General features: G+C 36.6%; 1 protein-coding gene across 2 annotated transcripts in view; it reads right to left on the minus strand.

The window, feature by feature from the left end:
- Positions 1-21,440, minus strand: part of ANAPC10 (anaphase promoting complex subunit 10) — a 171,037-nt gene that overhangs the window by 82,904 nt on the left and 66,693 nt on the right. For both annotated transcript variants that reach the window (XM_068942199.1, XM_068942200.1), the window contains exon 5: positions 6,270-6,349. In XM_068942199.1, the coding sequence (XP_068798300.1) occupies positions 6,270-6,349 (80 nt within the window). The remainder of the gene's footprint in view (positions 1-6,269; positions 6,350-21,440) is intronic.

Raw genomic sequence — 21,440 nt, forward strand, 5'->3', positions numbered from 1 at the left:
GCATTTAGCAAAGGAAGCAATATTTCTTCTTAGCTAAATATTTCAGAAAATGATAATTAAGTGAAAAAAGTACTCCAAAGCTGACAGTACTAAACACATTTTGATATGTCATTTCTGCAGCGTTAGCCATATTCACCTTCTCAGGTGAAGGTGGACCCAAAACCATTAATTCAGTAATTAATCCCGGACTCTGTAAAAACTTGGATCTAGCATGAAAATAACTGGAAGAACAAATCATTACACTCAAGTATATAAATTCATGTTCCTCATCAGGAAAACATTAAACGTGGAAAATTTTGTCCATAAGAAGGAAACTTGCAGAAACTGATCTTAGTTGCAGTAATCAGAAACCAATTATTCAATTTCATCAGGTTTTAGCTGACAGACTGTAGAAGATTTTTAAACTAATGTGGACGTTATCCTTCTAATATCGAATACAATTTCCAGTACAATGATAACAGAAGACCATGAAGTTCATGTTCGTTGGGCACAAAGGCTTTTTTTTTTTTTTATTACTCTTAAATGTTCAAATCCATTGGAAGAGATTTATCACAATTCCATTTACTTTAGGATATTTGTAATATCATTTGACACTGGCAATTTAAAGTCTTGTTAGTATTTTATACAAACATTAAGATTTATTTATTTGTTGAGACACTAATGGAATATTTAATTGCACACATAAGGAACAACACAAAAGTTATTCTGAGTCAAACTTCAAGCTCAAAAATTCACTGATTTATAGTAAAGGAAATGTACCACTTTAAGAGCATGTACTTTTGTATTATGTGTGTTCTTCCACAATCTCTATACTTTCCCTGCAATGACTGCGTATTTCATATCAACTGTTTAAAATTACAGCATTAGGCAAAACCTCAGAATACAACAGATTACTGTAACAATTTATACCATAAGTGACGAAAGGGATTCACTCTTGATGGTCTTAGAGACTGCCATGCCAGATGGAAAAAAAAAAGTCTATGAAATTCCAAGAATTCCAGGTCTCTTGCAACTGCGAGTGACAGAGCTCTACCAAAATCTTTTCAGGGTTACAATGTTTTCAGTACAGTTGGCCAACAGAATCGAATCTCAACTACAGATGGAAATTAAGATTTAACTAATTACATTCTCAATAGCTACTATAGCTCTTGTAAAGATGCTTTATTCATGTAAATTAGTAGCAAGTCAATACAACCTCCTACTCATAAAACCTACTTTTTATAGAAATAAATGATATTCCTTGAGACAACGGCCATTATGATTGTTTTGTCTTTTTTCTCTTTCTCTTTCACACTTAGCAACCAAAAAGGTTCTGGTTCATAATCTGTATCTATACATTCACATTCTACACAAATTTCAGATAATCTTGAAAGTGTTAATTAATCCTCCAAATATATAATAAAGTAAATATTAATAATATCTTACAGAAAGGGAACTAAAAATAAACCTGGTATAGTAAGTTTGAACCTGATTTTCAATGTTGACTGTTCTTACCTCTCAAAATACACCATTTCTGGAAGAATACAAGTAGAGATACTGAATAATAACCTTTAAGTTTGAAAAATATACACTAAAAATGCTGCTTGATATACCTGGTAAAACAATGACTGGCATTATTTAATAACTTTTTTCCTTCCTCTGTCTTATTTTAATTATTATTTGCTCTAAACTCATGATCTCCACTGGTCACAGAAAAGCTTTGGGGAAATTTTTTTTGTTTTTTTCCTGTCCTTGAAAAAAAAAAAAAATCAGTCTTCCACATAGAAGCAGCTTGTCCCACTCCCCTCTGCAGGTTCCTCAGAGCACTGCTGCATGATTTTTGGAGAAAGGTTTGAGATATTTACTCATTTGTGCTTGTACATCTTGCCACCTTTCACATCAGGTTTAATATGAAACCTCAGGTGAACCAGAAGGCTCTTCTAAACATCTGTGGAAGTTTGTCATACCTATGCCCACAAACTATTTGCCTGTTGAGATAGCCAAAAGCTGTTGTGTTCTTTAAAAAAAATCAGCTTCTATTGAAACAGGATACTTCTCTAAACAGAGTGGGAGGTTAACCAATTTCATTCTATCTGCTTTTATTCTTTGATTTTATCTTTTAATATTAATATTTTAAGACCACCCACTACCTAACTTGTCTAACAAAACTTACTCCTGAGTTATCTGATCAACAATCGGAGTGAGGTATAACTTCCTAAAAGACGCACGCATTTTAAGGTAATTATTTAATTACATTCTTATATCATGGAGCATTATATTTGACTTTTTTTATAAAAATACTCAAAACAATATAGTGGATATAGGTTTCATGTTTAAGTCAGTGTGATATTTTAGCATTGAAGCTTGCTTCATAAAGATACTTAACACCAAGTAGTTCTATTCAGCTTAATTTGCAAATAGGAATCCTCAAATTTCTTACTCTTAGAACTAATGAAAAATAAATTTATGCCCTCTAAAACTAATAAATTTAACTTGATGTGATTAAATTTTTTTTCTCACGCAATATACAAGATTTACTGAATTAATGAAAGCTAAAGGAGTGTGAAAGCACTATTTTCTCAAATTTTGTGGAAAAAAAATTAGAACCGGTGATGTATCTTTTTACCTTGCACTGTATATGCTATTGTTTCAAACAAATTCCAAATGAAGGAATGCTAAAATGTAGCATTGTCAACGTTCTATGGAGCCTCAGAAGATTGCAAAGAAAAGAGGTTCACATCAAGGATCAGTTATTAAAATAGCTGACCTTTTAATTTGGATATTATACTATAGCCTGAAGCATACTAACACATTCCTAATGTATTACTGGTCTGAAAACGTAGCCTACGTTACACGGGAGGAAATATCGGATTAAGTAACGGTAGCCCACAGAGCAAAATCTAGACTTTTTAAAGCATAAAACATAAGCAATACATAGATTTAAAAAAACTTTTTCCATAAAATTTTACTGATGTATTGACAACACCATGTCACCAAGTCTCCTAAAATATGCCATCTAGTGGAGCATATGAATAAGTTCTATAATACATAATCAACCAGGCCTGTACTAGTGCAATTTTTGTCATTTAGCATGCTATTCTGCTAATCTTTGAGCTCTCATCTGAAAGAATAGCTTTTTCATTTACCATTTCTGCTGGTAGTACATCTGTTCATCTTAGCCCACCCTGAAAGGTATGATTTGCATGGAATTAGAATTTAACTGAAAGAGTTTAAAAATATTTAGTATTCCTTAATAAAAATATGTATTACTCTAAACCAAGACCAAAATTAGTTGAGCATAGAAAATGTGTAAACAGATCAAACGAAATGCAGCGCTTTCTCTGCTGTCTAGCTAAGCCTGGAAACTGCATGAGATGTTATTCAGATATTGATATTCCCGAAAATTTTTCCCTAACTAGCAGACGTATTCAGTCAAATGCATCTAGAGTGTGAAGAAGAGGGAGGAGATCAAATAATACATGTAAGGCATGTTCATAAATCCTAAAAGACTCTGAAAGTTGTAATTTCACTGCACACTTTTATTTCTGAAGAAATTTTTCTGAGCTTCAGTATCTTTATCCATTTTGTGTAGAGCAGAAGGCGCAGTATATAATAAATCTAAGAAATTTCAAGAAAAGTAGAAAAATCCAAGGAAATATAAAATACAACTACTTAGATGTCCTCTAACAGTTGCACTATTGTACATTCATAGTAAACAAGTTCCTTACAGCCCTAAAGAGAATCCCAGTAAACCACTTTTTCCTCCTTTTTAAAATTAGTTTTAAGTAAAAGTAACGATGAAAAACCAAAGGAACAGAATCTGCCCTCCACTGAACACCCATATGAAACAATCTGGGACGCAAGGTCAATATACTAATCTTGCAGTTATACTTTTCCAGAAGACATGTGTAGGGGTGTGTGTGTGCGTGCGTGTGCGCACGCGCGCGTGCTCACGGGCATCTATACATTTACATATGCATATACATTTGCTTTAGCACTCAAGAGATTTATGGAGGTGCACAGCTTTTTAACATAGACCCAAGACAGGCTGCCTCAGTGTTAAACTCTTCTTGTTTATGCTTCAAAAAGGAGTAGTTTGTCCAGAGGATTTGATAATAACGGAATAATCAGGAATCAGAGAAAACATCAGTGTGTTAGGATCACAGGGATGGATATTAAGTATCTGCTGAGGAAAACTAACATTCAGTTAGATTTTAGCACCATACTATCTATATACTATAGCAGAGCCCAAACCCTCCACCTGATCTGCAGCCACATTATTCTGAACAGACATAGAAAAATAGATAACCCTTGCCATGCAACCTGATAATCTAAAGCACTCCAATGCACGAAAAGCTAAGGAATACTTTCACACTCTTAATTAAATAAAAAGATCTCTCCAAAAAGAAGTATTTCTGCAGAAAGATATTGCATGTTCTCCGAGAGAACAAAACCAGATTTCATTATTTCTTGCAAAAAATAAATTCAGATGGTTATATTCTTCCGATGTCTTGAAAAGCTTATGCACTCTACTCCCGCCACTAACTTATAGATTGGGAAAGTAAAATGCTGCCACCTTTGGCCAACGCCTAGAATCAGATATTCTACAGTATGGTGGCAGCTGGAAAATTACCTAATTAGTCTCATGAAGATTAAATTCCTTTGCCTCCAATCTGTAAAATGGTAGTTTCGTGTTCTTATGAGAGTCTTCAGTACTTTCACAAGTATAAGCAGATCATGGGGTTTCCACAATAACGTGGAACTTCAGGATCTCATTTCTCTACCATGAGAAATGGCATGTTCCTCAAGTTTGTGAGAGCTAGAAAAAAAGGTCTAGTTTAAAATGAAGAGTCAATTCTAATGAGAAAAAATCACCAAATTAATCATCACATTTCTAATGGTTTCCCCATACACAGTTTCCCTTAGCTGTCCAGTAGTGCTGGACAACTGTCAGCATGTGCTTGGAGTGACATATGGATGCATATTGCAGTAAACATGGAGCAGTTCATCCATTAGCAACTAATGAGGGGTGAGCAAAAGGTAGTGGTAACAGTTAAACCAAGCGTTCACAGACTGTTTTGAATGGATTTCTCTGCATTTTTTCAAAACGAACAGGGAAAGCTATGATTGACTCCATATGACTGACAAAGGTGATGATAACATGACTTATGAGCAACCTGCCAGAGGAGTATTTATCTAACAATATATTTTGCATATACAACCAAAGATGCTGCAGTAGCACATCACAAGATAGTTAATTACACAGCTTGGTAAAGCAATTACCAAATCACTTCAATACTCTTGTTAGGAAAGAATGCTTACAGCCACAAGACAATCACAGAGAGCAGAGCTGTGAAAAAAGCGATGGAGTTCACGCACCTCCCACCTTTAAAAACAAATCTCTGTTAATCTTGGACCTTGTAACTAGTGCAATTTACCCACCTAATTACACAAGTAATACTTGTGTAATCATACTTGGAGAAACACTAATAGAGCTTTGCAGGTTAAAAGGAACAACCACGTTTGTGTCCTGTTGCATGTCACGTTACCTCAAAGTCCTCTCTTTGGCTACTTTTGATCTTTCCTAATCTGTTGCAGTCTGATTCTGATTTCTCTTACTTGTTGCACTTTCGGTTGTTTCCTTTTTCAAGTCAGTTTCCAGATGTTGTTGCTTATCCTTTTTTCCCCTGCCACACTGTATCCATTCCCGAACTTCTGCACCATACCCTTCTGGGTTCCCCCTGCTATTCAACTCATGATCTAAGTCAAGCTTTTGAAACCTGTTGTAAATTAACATTAATTGGCAGTTTTTTCCTCCAGCTGTGTGTACTTCGTTAGACCACATACTTAAGGGGCGGGGGAGGGGGGGAACCTTCTTTGCACAAATTTTATACTAAACCAAACTGCATGTGCTTCTAACACCAGCTGAAGAGTCATGCTGGTACCTTTCAGAGGTCCTTGCAGGGTCAGGTTTGTAAGTATTTTGTACTATATTCAAGTGGAAGAGAGCTCCACTGGAGCCTTAAAAGGAAAACCGCTTTAATCATAACATGCTTGAATCACTTCATGCTATCATGAGTAGCTCACCAATAATTTCCAAACTGCTAAATACAAAAATACTTTAAATAATAATTTAAGAAGCTTAAAAAAAAATCTATGAGTCATCAAGTTGCCTATAAAAAAGTATGAGTATGGGTAGAGAATTTTATAGCTCTGAAGAAATTCTTCTATTTAGAATCAACTGAATCAACATGGCTTGTATATAGTTTATTGAAAATAATTTAGCTTACCTTAAAATTACAGTATTCATTTCCAACTTTCTGAATGCATTTGTGTTATTATTACTGCCGCACAAATTAATATCAGGATCCTGAAAATATTCAAAGAAAACATGATTCAGTCTCAGAGATCAGGCTACAACACTGTAGCAGACCAAAAAAAATCTGCATTTGTCAAATATCACTGCACTGAAAAAATAATTTAAGAGAAGATATTCTGCTTCGTTATATTTGCCCCAGAAAATCAATAAGAAAGTAAATGGGAATATAAAACTAGAGGATAACAATTTTCAACTTAGATTGTTATCCTTCATATTGACATTTTCCATTCAAAACTAGAAAAAATACCCTAACTTTGTTGATGACATGTCATCATTTTCCAGAAGGTTTTCATTTATACATATGCCTGAATCAGAAGACCCAATAACAAAGTGTGGCAGAATGTCTTCTGCCAGGAAGGTTAACTTTAGAAGGCATGTTTACTCTGATTTCTAATTCATTTTCCTCAGCAAAGTTGACCAGTCAAACATCTAGACTACAAGTCCAACAGACATCTTTAATCATGCAGGGAAACTAAAATTGCCTCTATTAGTCTTCAAGTCCCATATATTTTCCAAGAATGTCTTCTCACAGTAACAATGGCTGCAGATTGCTCCTGTTCTATAACCCCAAATCATAAAACAGACAAAGACAAGGAAATGAACACACAGAGAGGCCAAGGGTTATACAGATAAGAGCAGAGAATGAGGCTGCTGACAAACATATCTGAGGTCCCAGTCCTGAGGCAGCCAACTGGGTGATAAAAGTATACGTTATTCTGTGAGAAGTGAAACAAATGAAGCCTTGCTCACTGCAAGATGTGCCCCCTCTGCCCCTGCTCCCTTTTCCTCCACTCTGTAATACTTCTGGGTCTCTCCTGTACCCTCTCTCCTCTTTCATCCTCCAATATTCCCTCTACTGATCTCTTCTCTGAACTTATTCTACCAAACTTTTCACAGCACTTTCCATAGTATTTTCATATTTTGTCTCTTATTCCTCTCACCCAGTTATCTCACCTCCTATGTTAATTTCTACTAGTAGCTGATTGAACATGCTAAGGATGTTTTGGAGGTACAGACGTGGCAGGTGGCCAGTCAGTGCATGTTTTGCTGACTAGTCAGCCACCGGATCAAATAATGCAAGTGACCGTCAAGCTCAAACAAATGCTTTTCCTTCAGTGAGAGCGCTAATGGGGGCCTCGATCCAGTCACCAATCTTCACAGAGACTGTAGGAATGTACTGTCTTTCAAATCTCTATCTTTCTGCCAAATTTATTTCAAATTGGTTAGTGTTTTAAAAAATATCACACCTAGTTACATTCTGGAAATAATGCAGAATGTAGTGTGTCTAAATGGTTGTATGCATGCATAACAAAATACATTTAACACGTATTTAGGATGTATTTCACATTCTGTTGGTCTTTATTATACTTTTGAAGGTAAACAGACTGACAAGTGTCTAAAACACATCCGTTATGCAGTTTCTGTTCAAGTCTGGTAGGAAGAGAATGAGGTACATAGACACTTATTTAAACTATTACTGCTCTTTGAGCTGTAAAATATTATTGGCAACCTTTTCACAGCTTTTAAATAAGACTATACTAACTACTTTCTTGATGAATTCTAAAATGCAAAGAAAACAGAATTAAGCTAATCTCAATTGTTTTGATCTGCTTTAACAATAGATTTTATTTGTATTTCCTCCAAGAAGATATATTTTAAAAATAAGCAAATCAATGCACTATCAAAAGGAGTATATGCCCCACCGATTTAAATTTTCCAATGCATTTTTTCTTTCACTCTGTGTTATCAGATTTCCACTCTAAAGTTCCTCAAAATACAGCGCTTGAACAGGGTCCTCAGTTTCAATTGATGAATGCTTGAATGTAAGCGAAGCTCCATTGTTTTACACCAGCACATCCATGAGATGTTGTGCACAATACAGTTTGCTTTAAAAAGGAATGTTTTCACAAATAACGTGTAATAATGCAGAAATATGGTGCATTTTTACGATTACATACAAAACCCTGGCAATTGCAACTTATTTGAGGCTTGCCATTGCCCTAACATGGCTTATATGCTGAGGCACCAGCTACTAGCCAATCTATAATAAATCAGAGGGTTTTGGTTGCATCCAGTGTTGTGTAGGGTGCTTGGGTTCAATTATCAAACCAACTAACAAAAATTTAAAAGCGGTTAATCCAAAAAAACCTTGCATTATTGATTAAAATATGTGCTTTAAATCAGCTTTGGAATTCAGACAAATAAATAAGAAAAGTTTTATGTAGCCAGCTGCACATCAAAAGTAATTTCGCAACACAAAAATCTTCTGGCCAGACCTGGCGTTTAGACAGTTATGGATCCCAGTGGAAGCATGGGAAGACCAGAGTTCAAATTCAGTTTACTATGGCAGTTCTCCCAGCTCTGAATCTTAGCCATGTGACTGGCAGTGCTTACTGTCACCACAGGGGAGTCTTAACAGGGAAAAGTGGTAGCTCAAACATTCAAAGAAAAAGAAAACACTACCATACACAACTCATATAAGAGCAGAATACTCTCAGTAAAATTTCAAACTATTCTTAGCAGTGTGTAGGTACCTTGTTGCTGCTTAAGAATTATGACAGATATGGAATAAGTATCAATGTATAAGAAAGTGTATTTGTTAACACATCCGCCTCCCTGAGCATACCCTGTATGAACTAGATACAGCTTCATCACGAGGAAAAAGAATGAGATGCAACAGCTATGTCTACATTAGCAAGCAGCGCAGTACGATAGGAGGATACTACAGATTCGAGTAACTGGCAGCCAGGACCTGACATCCACGCTATATGAAATTTGAGGGTTTCTATTTCAGATTTGCTGTAGTGAGGAATCATGGACTGAATGCCTCAGTAAGGTCTGGAGTGTTTCAGGTGCACTCCAGGAGCAGAAGCTTCACTTGAAAGGAATCCAGTTTTTGCCCTCTGAGATTCACTGTGATCAAAATGCAATACAATACAGGACACTTGTGAGATTTGTTTCAAAAGCATACCCGTGAGCTGCACTAAAATGGTAGTGTAAGTGCACCTTAGGTTGAAAAGCATGACAAAGAGCTCCAAAGTAACAACATAGTTCCTCTTATGATAATTCTCAAATCATGGAAGTATACCATGATAGCAACACGTTCATTCAATGCGCTGAATAATTTTGTGGCTATCTAATGACAAAGCAACATTTGGCATTTGTTTGACTAACTGGTACTTTCAATTTTTTGTGACTATTTCAACTTTTTTCCTAAATTCAACATTTTTCAATCAGTTCTACTGGATGCTGCTCTTTTTTATTTTTTATACTAATTATAATTTAAGGAGACCTCCTTTGCTTTCTTCTGCTAGCCTTTTCCAGTGAATTATTTATGCTGTATTCAATATCATGAACTAAAATATACAAACTTACATGTTTATATCGATATAACTTGAAAATTACTAACAGACCTGGAATCAAATAACAGAAAATGGACCCTGGCACTGCAACCCACTATGGGTCAGATTTACCCTTATATTACTCACTTGTTATGTATCTATGCACCTATTCTACTGTAACACTGTTGAAGTAGAGTGACTCAGAGGTTAGCTGTATGTAACCATAAGGAAACAAGTAAATATTTAGCACCTTTCCATATCTGGGGAGTATCACACATGAAGATTGAAAATAATTCTCAGTTCAGGATACTGCCATTATACTGCGCTGGCTGATTGAGAGATCAGACATTCTGTGGCAGGTAAAGCAAGAGTGGTTAAATCTGGCCAGCGCAGAATAAAAGCCAAGATTGGTATAAAGGCTACTGTCATAGAAGGTTGTTCAGAAATCAAAATGCAGTATTATAATGCAAATGGAGTAAGGTAATTTTGTGAGGAAAAACTGCACAATTCCCTATTGATTTCTATTCAAATTTTTGAGAGAGCTAAGTGTACAGCTCTCTATGCCAAAAACACACCAAATATAAGCAGTCTAACAAGATAGGTATTTTGCAGCAGTTTTGAGAGTAATCACCAGTACTATCCCATGGAACAACCACTATTTAAATTCCTCATTTTACTCATTCATATAACTGCAGGTAATGACCTATTCTCAGCTTTAGCATTATGGTAATTTAACACCTAATCTGAATCTCTGGCAAGCTAGTGAACTACAAACTGGAGGAACTGATGTACTCTCAGACTGACCCTTGGTTAAGAAACATCATACACTACCTCTTCTATTGCTTTTGAAAATCTACAAATTCATAAATGCAAAATCCTAAACTATAATAGAAGATTCCTGTTAACGAACAAAAGACATAATTTTCATCTACTTAGGACTCTGAAATTCACAGAGAATGCAAACTCCGTTGCTTGAAAGTTATGCATTCAACTCAGAGTCTTATGCAGCATGTAATTCATTTTTTTAACCCGAGTCCTTCAGAAGGCAATGAGATGGGAGGAATACTGGAGAAAGAGGACCTAGCTTACTCTCTAACGATTCCTGCTTTTTGGTCTTAGCAGCAGCACTGATGTGCTCTGCAAAGAACAGTTAACTTCTTATCTCGGAAAGCTGCAGACAGGCAGTCTCTTGGCATCTGTATATACTGTAGCTCATGCTTTTGATATGCAGCACTAATCAACAAAGCTGGCAGGTACTGGCCCATTATACGGCAGGGATACCAATCTCAAAATCATAGTATGTACTAGGTCATTAGACCAGGAAAAAAGGCCAGAGCCAGGAGTACTGTGTGATATATCAGCAGATCATACAAAAAGACAACACATTATTGTGATTTTGTACAGCTCTTTTCATAGTCAAATCTATCCAGGTACTTCAAAAAGAAATGGAAATAATGTTGTCATACGGCAGCCACTTTGTACACCACACAAATAGGCTTGGAAGACTGCAATAATGCTTAGCTTTGCAATTTTTTAATAATTCAATATCCTTCTGAACAACAATACAAAAGCTATTGACATGTCTCCTTGTAAAAATGTGTCTCCAACTCTGTATTGTAGAGTCAGTGACAGCTACAACAATATGGCTTTAGAATTTAAACACTCTCAAAGGCAAAAGTATTAAGCTGGGGAAAAGAACATGTCAAGAGCTTCAGAGAATATAGGAACTCTTCATCTTTAGGTCACTCTTCACTTCTAGTGAGGCTATCAATAACCAGGGCTTTAGTGACTTCAGTAGAAGGGTTTGGTGATCTAGCGGTAACTAACAGGTAATTGACCATACCAACACAACTATTGCTATAGTTGCCACTGTTCGTGAAAAAGCCAGCCAAGAACCCGAAGACTGCATGGGAACAAAAACCCAGAGCTTATATTTCTTCAAATGACTTTTACAATACATTTTAAGTCTAAACTGCTGACGGCACTATAATGTAAGTGTAAGAACATTCAAACTTGTTTCTACAAGCTAACTCCAGGACTAGAAACAATTCTGCTGAGGTATTACAGAGTACAGTATTTGGCTAATTTACTCTGCCAAAAAGTAGAGTGATTAACCTAGCTAAGTGCTAAGTCTGGGAAATAGTGCATGAGCATTGCTACATACATTGTACCTGTTCTGTATAGTCTTCAGATTACAGGGCTGTCAGTCTGCTCAGTATGCAGCCTACGTTCACAAGTAAAACTATAGAAAAGCTGGTCTATGCAAGATATGCGCACAGAATAAAATCAAGAATTTTGGCAGGATGTCACTTCTGAGTCAAAACTGCAGTCATATTTCTTAAAACAACTTAAGAGACTTAAGAAACTTTTTAGTTTCTCTCTTAAAAATAAAGGTGTGAGACATCTGACATAGTACTGACATATAACTTACACATAACATCATAATGCAGCTGTTGCTCCCTATGCACTATTGCTGCTTATTTTTTTCATCTGTTGCAAAATTTCTCTTCCATTGAAAATACTAGCATTCTATTTTTTCCCTCAAATCGAAGTTGTGAAAAATATTATGAACATTTCAAACAGGTTCTTTCAATGTTTTTCATCTATGTGAAAGCTTCAACATTCCCAAACTGATGAAGTTAGGTGGGGGAAGGTTCAATACCACAGCTACTTCAAGTGCTTAATAGCTCTTGTTCTTTGGGTTCCACATAGCACATATTTTTCTTTTATGGCATTTTGGGATTATACTCCCATGATACAGCTTGGCAACTACAGCAGAAAAAACCATGAAGGAGAAAAAGAGGATTATTACCTTGGTACCACAGATAGCCACTTACCAATCCAATAGCAAAAGAAATTGTCTCTACTATTTTTAACAAATCAAAAATGTTCTGTTAAGGTCAATGTGACTGAAATTTTTTTTGCTTGCATATTACTTCTTAAGGCAGATATTTTTGGGAAAGAAAACATCACTGACAGAGAGACCAAAATTTCCATTCAAAAGACATTAAAAGAAAACTAAGTAGTTTGCTATATATTTTAAATTGTATTTTCAGTGGACAAAATATAGCTAGGTATGTGTGTGCTTTATATTCTTTCAGATTAGGAAAATCCCTACTTGGAATCAGCTCTTCAAACTTCAACAGCAACAGTCAAACTGAGTCTCTGTGTAAGCAAACAGGCTCACCAAAGCATCCATAAAGGAAGGAAAGATAAACTTGTTAAAAAGTTAACAGGTTAAAAGGAGGAGAATGCATTTTGATTCATTCCCCTAGTTGCTCCACAGTTACAGGGACTGCTGTCCTCACGGTGAGAGTGAAGAGACACCAGTTTTTTAAAAGCCCAGGGGGCTGGAAGCGGATAACAACTGAAAGTGATGGCTCCAAGCCATCAGTACATTTCCTTCATTTACAGAAAGAATTTCAATATGTGCTTGAAATGCTTTGTTTTAATTTGTTAGCTGTTCTGCAAAGATCTCTCGATAATACAAAATGTTTCCACAATAAGTGCTAGCCAGAACAAGTTTACTCTAGAGTTTTACTCTATCATTGACCGTTTACAAAATAAAATAAATTTAAATAAGTAAGGTTGGCCAAATTCAAACCACAAATCAGAAAACCACCAAGTAGGGCCATCCTCCCTGCCAAAGCTTAATGTGACCTAATGGGAGGACTGCAAGAGGTTAGAGTCGGTTTTTATGTAGCTTCATGTAATATTTGGCAAATCAAAGGGGCTGGGTCAGGACTTCTGATCCTTAAACAAACACTTGATGTAATTTTTTTCACTTTTTCATCATAATAATACTCTGCATTCTGCCCTCCTATGACCTAAGCCTCTTCCCCAGGGTGGGTCAGATTTAGAACCTCCTCCTTCACTTATGAGTGTCATTTGCATCAGCCGGTTCCAGCTGTGCTTCACCTCCACCCACAAAAGACTCCGCAGGTCCAGCAAAGTGCAGAGGGGGAAAGGACGATGGGAAGAAGGAGCTGTGCCCTGGCAGCACATCAGTTGGCTTGAAATTTCTCACTGAGTTTATTATTCATAGCACTGGTGGGAGGGCAGGGGGCAGGGTGACTCACACAACATCTTGTCTAAATTGAAAACCAACACCAATCCACACCCCCGCAACTGAGAATCAGAGCTGCGGTGGGTCAGTGTGGTCATTTTTGCTTCAAGTGGATGTCAGGGCCCCAGAGACTTGCTGCTCCAGGCTAGACAAGTCACTTGCTGTCGTTAAAAACAGAGAGAACGGCAAGTTTAGCTTTGTCTCCAACTCCTTCAAAGAAACAATCTCCACTGCCCTGTTCTCTACGAAAGAAGCTACACATTTTTGCAACAAAAGTGAGAGTCAGTGTGAGGTCTCTTGAATTATCTCTTCATTTGTAGGAAGCATATAGAGAACTGTATAAGAAAACACTATTCCAATTTAGTGGTTTTTTAATAACAGGTGTAATTAAACAAACCTCCTTAGCAGCATTGATCTAACTAGAAAAAGCAATGTTAATTAGCCTAAACTCCACAATATTTCAAATACAAGGGAACAAAAAACCTCTTTTTCTAACTCTTTGTTAAAACAATAATGTAATAAATCAATAATGAAGTGGTACTTCATTTCAGCTATTGCTATAAAAAAATACTTAAACTTTATTAAATTTAATTACCTAGCATTTGCTTAATGAAATAAAAGTTAACACACTGTTCTGATTATACGTTAAATCAAAAATTCCAGTGTTTTTTCCACCACGCAACTTCATTACCTCAACACATCACACACATTTAATAACAATTATATGACTTTTTAAACTTGTCCCGCTAACCTGGCTTTCTCCTACTGTTTAACAATTTTGTATAATCTTGTCTTCGGTTTGCCCCAGTGTAATTTTTGGTAACCAAATACCTAATCCTATCATCAGCACTCCCTGCCCTGAGGAGGGTAAGGGCAAAGTAAAGAGCTACACAACAGCCGGCACCTGGAATAGGTGCTCCCAGCTGGATGAAGAACTATGAACCGGATTAGAGCAAGTAGGCTCTAGGATCAGTCAGTGTTAGTCCAGGCCTACCATGGAACTTGCTTGGTTGAGAAGTGATAGGAAGTTCCTCGGATGCTCGAGGTTGTTCCAGTCAGCTGCAGTGAAGCAAAGACAATAAATATAGGAAGTAGTCCTGCCCACATGTGGCTGCTACTTCTACCTCCCAAGAGCTCCTTCCTGCCTGGGATCCAACAGGGAGGAGATGCTCCATGTTTCCTGCTCAAGAGCGTGCCACAGTGGCCCCAAGTGGTAAATAAGAAAAACTTCAAGTAGAAACCTGCAAGTCTTCCTGCAGCAGAGCCAAATCCTAAATTACAGGAATGTGTGACAACGCTGCCAAATGTGTGACACTTGGCAGCTCTCCCAGCTGCCTTCTACTACTTCCCTTCTAGCCCCAAAAGTATCTGTGATGTGACTAAGGGGCACTCTTAAGTAGCTGCTGGCCCTTTCCCACTGCAACTGCTTGGAGGAGGACTCTTGGCACCCTAGTGCATCACTAGGGTAAGGTAGAGAATGCAGCTTCTGGGCCCTGGGCCCGATTTCTGTTCAGATGGTGGAAAGCTGAATAGGAGATGCCTGGCTTGCTCTTTCCAAATTGAGGAAAGCTTCTAACAAAATCAGGCCCCCTCCTTCACAAAGCTACGCAAAAGAAAGCATCAGCCAAAAATCTCCGCCCTTGCTTTCTCCCAGCTCTTATACCAATTGGAGTTAATTCCCACTGAACTATGCATTAGCTGAGGATAGGGATAGCTCACTCCCTTCATACCTGTTTCCCAAACTGGAGTCCACCCTGTGACTTCTCAGCTTTTTGCAATGTATCCACAATTCTCATGCCTTGGAAGTAAGATACTTGTGCTTTACATGCTTTCCCTGTAGGTCGCATACTCACTCCTCACCCGAGTCACAAAGCCATAATTAGAGAAAAATATCTCCCACCTCACCCCTGCTTATAAGCTGTCTGCATCTGGATAAAATTAAGCCAAAATTCTTTCTTCTCAACTTAGGTTGATATTGCTAATATTTCATTTCCATAGGGAGAGAAAAACAGCAAATTACCAAAGTGTTTCATATTATGCTATACTTCGTCTTGAATTGAACACCGCATTGACTCCTTTCCACATAAGGATAATTGTGACTTATCCACTAATACTAAAAAAGTGTAAATACATGCCATCTTTTACCCTGAAACTAGAGCACAGTACAAATATATAGCTATTCAATCAACACAGCAAGCTACAAACCAATGAAGAATGAGTATTTACACAGACAAAAATTCACCTCACAAAAGAGCAGAATAAAAAGGGAAGTATATCATACCTAAATAATGAAAAAGATAATTTAATTAATCAAAACATAATTTTAGTTGGCGTAGACAGATACGCAACTTGGTATTTACAAAGCATTCAAAGGGCTGAAAAATGTGTGGGCAATTATTAATACTATGCTGAAACACTGGCATGTGATTACCGATCCAGAAGAAAATATGGCACTACATTATTTCACATTAACTCTTGCAGTTCTTCAGGAAATCCTGTCCTGCTACTTGTCTGACATCACTCTGCCGAATCTGAGATACCTGAGGTGAGGGTGATATAAAACAGCAGAACTGTAACGAAGGGTCGCTCTTTATTTCATAATTTTATACAGACCAGAATACATATATATACAGCCTGGTCTAGGGATTTAGGTTCTGATCCATATTGAGCCACTGACTAATTGTGTGACATCAGTAAAGTCTACTAATACCTGTAGGGATCCCTATTAGTAAAAAATCATTTTTGTGACCTCTAAATGAAATGTAAGATATTGTTATTGCTGAAGTGACCTGAGGAATTTACAAATGAGTTTAAAACTGACAGAGCTACACAAGGGAAACAACACTGATATTCGTAAACAACTTAGGGAAAATTTTTCATCTATGAGATATTCAGATATATGGAGACACAAATCTAGGCTTTGTTACAAGGCCTAGATTGTCTAGGCCTATTGTTACAAGGAGCATTCAGAAGAAAGTAAACCAAAGTAAGCTGATCTGTTTTACATGACAGCTGTCTGATAATTGGGCACTTCACAGATATAATTTAAATGCGTTTCAAAATGGAATTTTTAATTGCATTTTGTGAATATATTTTAAATGGAAGTTGTTTTAACAGGGCAACTCCAGAATCTAGTTTAGTATGGAAGACAATCATTTGTCTACTGGAAGGTCTATGAAAAGGTCTAGCTATGGAAACACAAATATCCTTCTTCTCAAATTTTGGATCCACAGTTAGGTCTGAATTCCAGAATTTACAGGTTTCTATTCCTACCTCTCCTCCTTAAAGAAGTGACCATACAAAGGAATCGTACAGAACTTTCACATTCCTCATTTTCTGTAAGCACACCTGCTTTCTGTCTTTGTAAATGTAGAGACTTCATGCAAAAGTTAAGATTGCTCTTTCCAGTGTTCCATCTCCCACTTCCTTGATCCTTACTGAAACAAGCTTATTAGGAGCGTTAATTCTAGCTGAAATATTAAAACTCTATTTGCCTGATTTTGCATCTCTGGAGCCATGCCTTTTTTAGAAGGATTTCAAAACTGAGGCAACTGAAAATGAGAGGCTGGTTCCTCACTGGAACTGGAAATAGGGAATCACTTTTCTTATGCATATATTTCTTCTCTTGGCATTCTTTGAAGTACTTGGTCAAAAATTATCATCTGCTTACACATTAAGTATATTTTTAAGCATAGTGGGGCTTTTTTTGTGTGTGTGTGAAATTGACTTCCCTCCCTTTTATATAAATTTTAGTTCGTGAGGGAATGAGAAACTGGAGAACATTACTCTAATGTAAAATGAAAACCATGCTGGCCTGTACTCCAGTCTCTCATGAGTCTGATGTTTAACCTTCAGTGGTCACAGGTTACTCCAATGTAAACTTCATTGCACGGGTGAAAAGTAGCCCTGTGTATCAGGACACAACACAGATGCTTTCCACAAATTCACAGTGTTGTTTCAGAAGCTTGAAAAACATTATGGCTGAGATTGCTGCTTACATCACAAACCACCTAAGCATGACAGCCTCAAAAGAATATAAAGGTATTGATCACTGTCATCCAGTCTATTGCATCACAACACATAAAAGAAATGAAAGACAACAGTGACTTTTTTTATTTAGTAGGTGTACGGAATATTCAAATCTGCTTTAAACTCTGGGATTGTGTAGAACAGGATCAGAGAATTAAAACTGCTGTTCTACACATCCCAAACACAAGTAGTTCAGGGACACAGTGGTACCATAATTGCATTGGGGGCCCTGTCAGAAAATTATTGAATAGCTGAAGCATTAGGTATTTTAAAATTTATTATAATTTGTGGATAAACTGGCAACTGCAGAGGGGGGGGTTGGGACTGTATTACAGTGTAATAAAAACCTCATAAAACATTTAAACTCACACATCTGCAGATAGATGGGAGGTATTATGTAACGTAAGTCATTGCTACAGTTACCTCTCACCCTACTAGCTGCTGCCGGAGCACTGTTCACTATAAAGTGTCTCTGCGATTTCTTACTCCTCTCCCAGTCCCCACCACTCTCTCATGCATGGATGTTATTTACAGAAATGACATATTTTGTTCTGTTTAGTTTTTTGGTTTTTGATCAAAAATCAGAAATGGGCAAACTTGGAATGATGTTGGTTCCATAAAACCAAATCTACAGACAATCTTATTTTATCCTGTTCCCCACAGTTCAGTAAAGTTTCTCTTAAATACAGGTCTAACTCATATCTAACAACATCCAGAGGATTTCACTAGATTTAATAAAGAATATTCCATAGAAAAATTCTTGACCTACATCCCAGGATGGCATTCCTATTGTGTTCGTTCTTAGAAAATTTAACAACAGCTCTACAGCATTCATTTTGCGGATTGCCAAAAAGCTTGTCTCACTTATATGCAAATGTAGATGATAATGTGTGAGGTAGGATCCACAATTTCACCCAAGGGACTACCTCAAAACCAGTCCAACAATCAACAATCCTCTGTCCAAACCACAAAAGACAATGAGAGATGACTGTTTGGAATGTTTTTAAAAATTAGGGCCGCCAAATTGTTTGAACACAGTCAGGAATGTATACTGAGGATTCATTAGAGTTCCTCCCTGGCTGCTCTCTTCCCTCCAAGTATATTCAGATCAACTCCCAGAAGGCCCTTGATGAAATATTAAGTTACGGAGCTGGAAAAAACAAGTATCTTCAAAGTTTCATTTCCTTCATTCTTGATTTCATATTGACCTACTCTGAGACATGACACAACATGGGATATGGAATACTCTGCAATGCAAAACAGCATAGCCACCACCTTCACTATAATCGAAAATACAACCACTTTTGCCAGCTGGAAGCTGGGCAGTAGCCTTGTGTTTTATGTAAACAGATATCTTAGAATATGGAAGATTTCTATGCACTCTAATTCACTTCTCCCTTTCTTGTCAGCTTTAATCTTTTAATTTAAAAATCACATTTTCATTTATAAAAGATAAAGATTGACAGTACCAAAGGCCAAAACCCTACAAGCAGAATAAGTAGTGGCATTATATGCTTATTCGTATTCTCCTAACAGCACCTTATTAATAAGAGTACTCTGGCATACAGCAGAGAAAAAGGCATGAATACCTGAGAAATTCAACATGTAATGGAGATTTGACTGCTAACTTGTTCCTGCAGAACAAGCCTAAGGCAACACACTCCTCGCACCTTTGAAAATATTTTTCAGAGCTATCATGACATAAAACAACCAATATACTAAAAAAGCTGCCAAAGATACCTATACTCCAAACTACTCATCTATATCTCTCAGCTAGCAGATCAATTCAAATAATTTATAAAAAGACATAAAGTTATATAAAGTTAGATAGTTCCTCTTGTTTACCAACCTACTATGAAATCATTTTGTGATCATGGATTGAATCAGCTCTTAATTTTTTAACTGAAATTTTGAAATAGACCTTAAAAAAGAAGTTACTAGCTTTATCAGTTTATCTGATGAAAATAGATCACTTCTTTCAGACTTTTCCTATTATACCCCAATATTTTGTTCTTTCCTAAGTCAAGTGAGCACTGTGCTTCACTGAGTAACTATCCATTAGACCATATGGTTTAATATTATCTGACACTTGAGTGCAATAGTGTTGGAGCATGAGGGCCATTCACAACATCTACTTTTGGGGGTTCGCACTGAAGTTTTTTCAATGCCTGTGATTGGTAATGCTCAATTTCTTCTTCAATGGTTTGGAAAGATCAATGCAATCTTCAAAGTTACAGCATAAGACTCCCTAACATACACTCCAGCTCTTACGATTTTGGGAACTTGCCTAGATGGCCTCTGTAGGGAATGTGCTATCTCTGCTCAATCCTTCAGGCAGATAAAGGCATTCAAGGAACAAACATGCTCATTTGAGTGTATGAAAGCCTAGCAGCCCTGTTGCCATCATGCCTTCTTTCCTAATCACCTCTTGGCATGGCTGCTAAAGACTGTGATTTATACTGGTGCAAACTGTGAAACTTATGATTGTCTCTCAACAGTCAGCAGTTCCAAATCAAGCTTCTGTCCAAGACAAAGGCTGCATATATAAAACTGGAGCATTAAATTATCTTTATGGACACTAAAAGCTTTAAAATGCTGTTGATGGATTACATACATTCCAATGTTTTTGTAAAATACTTCCATGTCATTTTTCTGGATCTTTTTTTTTTAAAAAAACATTATTGTTAATCTGCTAGCATACAGAACAATAAAACAGTCATATAGGCATTTATTTATTTATTTACATATAGCTCTGTACCCTACCTGCAAGCAGTCATGGTGATGGTTTATGAAAGAAAAAAAAGAAAAAGAAGAAAAAGAAAGAGGCAAGTATAGGTGATACTTCCCAGACACACTCTAAGTCACATGTGACTTAGTTTCTGAGCTTTTCATATCACTGGTCATCCTCGTTTCCTTTCTAAAGGGCCATCAGAAATGATCTATACCTCTTACTACTTACAGTTCTGCAGGTTATTTGTTGCTGGGAGGGGGGTTAGGGCCAGAACAACACAGAAAATTGAAGACGTGGGTGCACTAAGAATTTATTCAGCATCTTAATGGTGTTTTCTGGTTTTATTCCACATTCCTTTTGGAACAATTCTTAGCATTCTATTTGCATTTTGATTAGCACCAAACATTGAATTGACATTTCCAAGGAACAATTTACAGAGATCAATTTCTTGACTGGAGATGACAGATTTACAGCTCATTACTGTATATATAAAATCAGGGTCATTGGATAATACAATACAAAAATTCCTACTGAACTCAGCGGGGATCATGAATGCATTAGTCCTGACAAGGAGACAGGCTTTAGTTAAGTAAATACAAAATAAATATGAAAAATATACTTCACAGCTTCTAACTCACGACAGCTTAATTTAAAACCTGATGTTAGCTGAGAAATCTCCTGTTAGTTTAAATGCAATATGAATCAGGCTCTAAAAATGTGGGTAGCCAATGCAAAACACAATTAATATATTTTAATTAATTTTATAGTAAAGCACGTTCAAGTTATCTGAAAGAACTACTAACGTTCCATAGCAGTAACTACATTCTTTTCTAATCTGGAGATAAACTGATATTTTTGATTTAAATAAAATTAAATTAAAGCAATTACAGTCATTGACTTCCAGTTTCCACTGGC

This window comes from Struthio camelus, chromosome 4, assembly GCF_040807025.1.
Source record: "Struthio camelus isolate bStrCam1 chromosome 4, bStrCam1.hap1, whole genome shotgun sequence".
In the NCBI taxonomy this organism is placed as follows: Eukaryota; Metazoa; Chordata; class Aves; order Struthioniformes; family Struthionidae; genus Struthio; species Struthio camelus.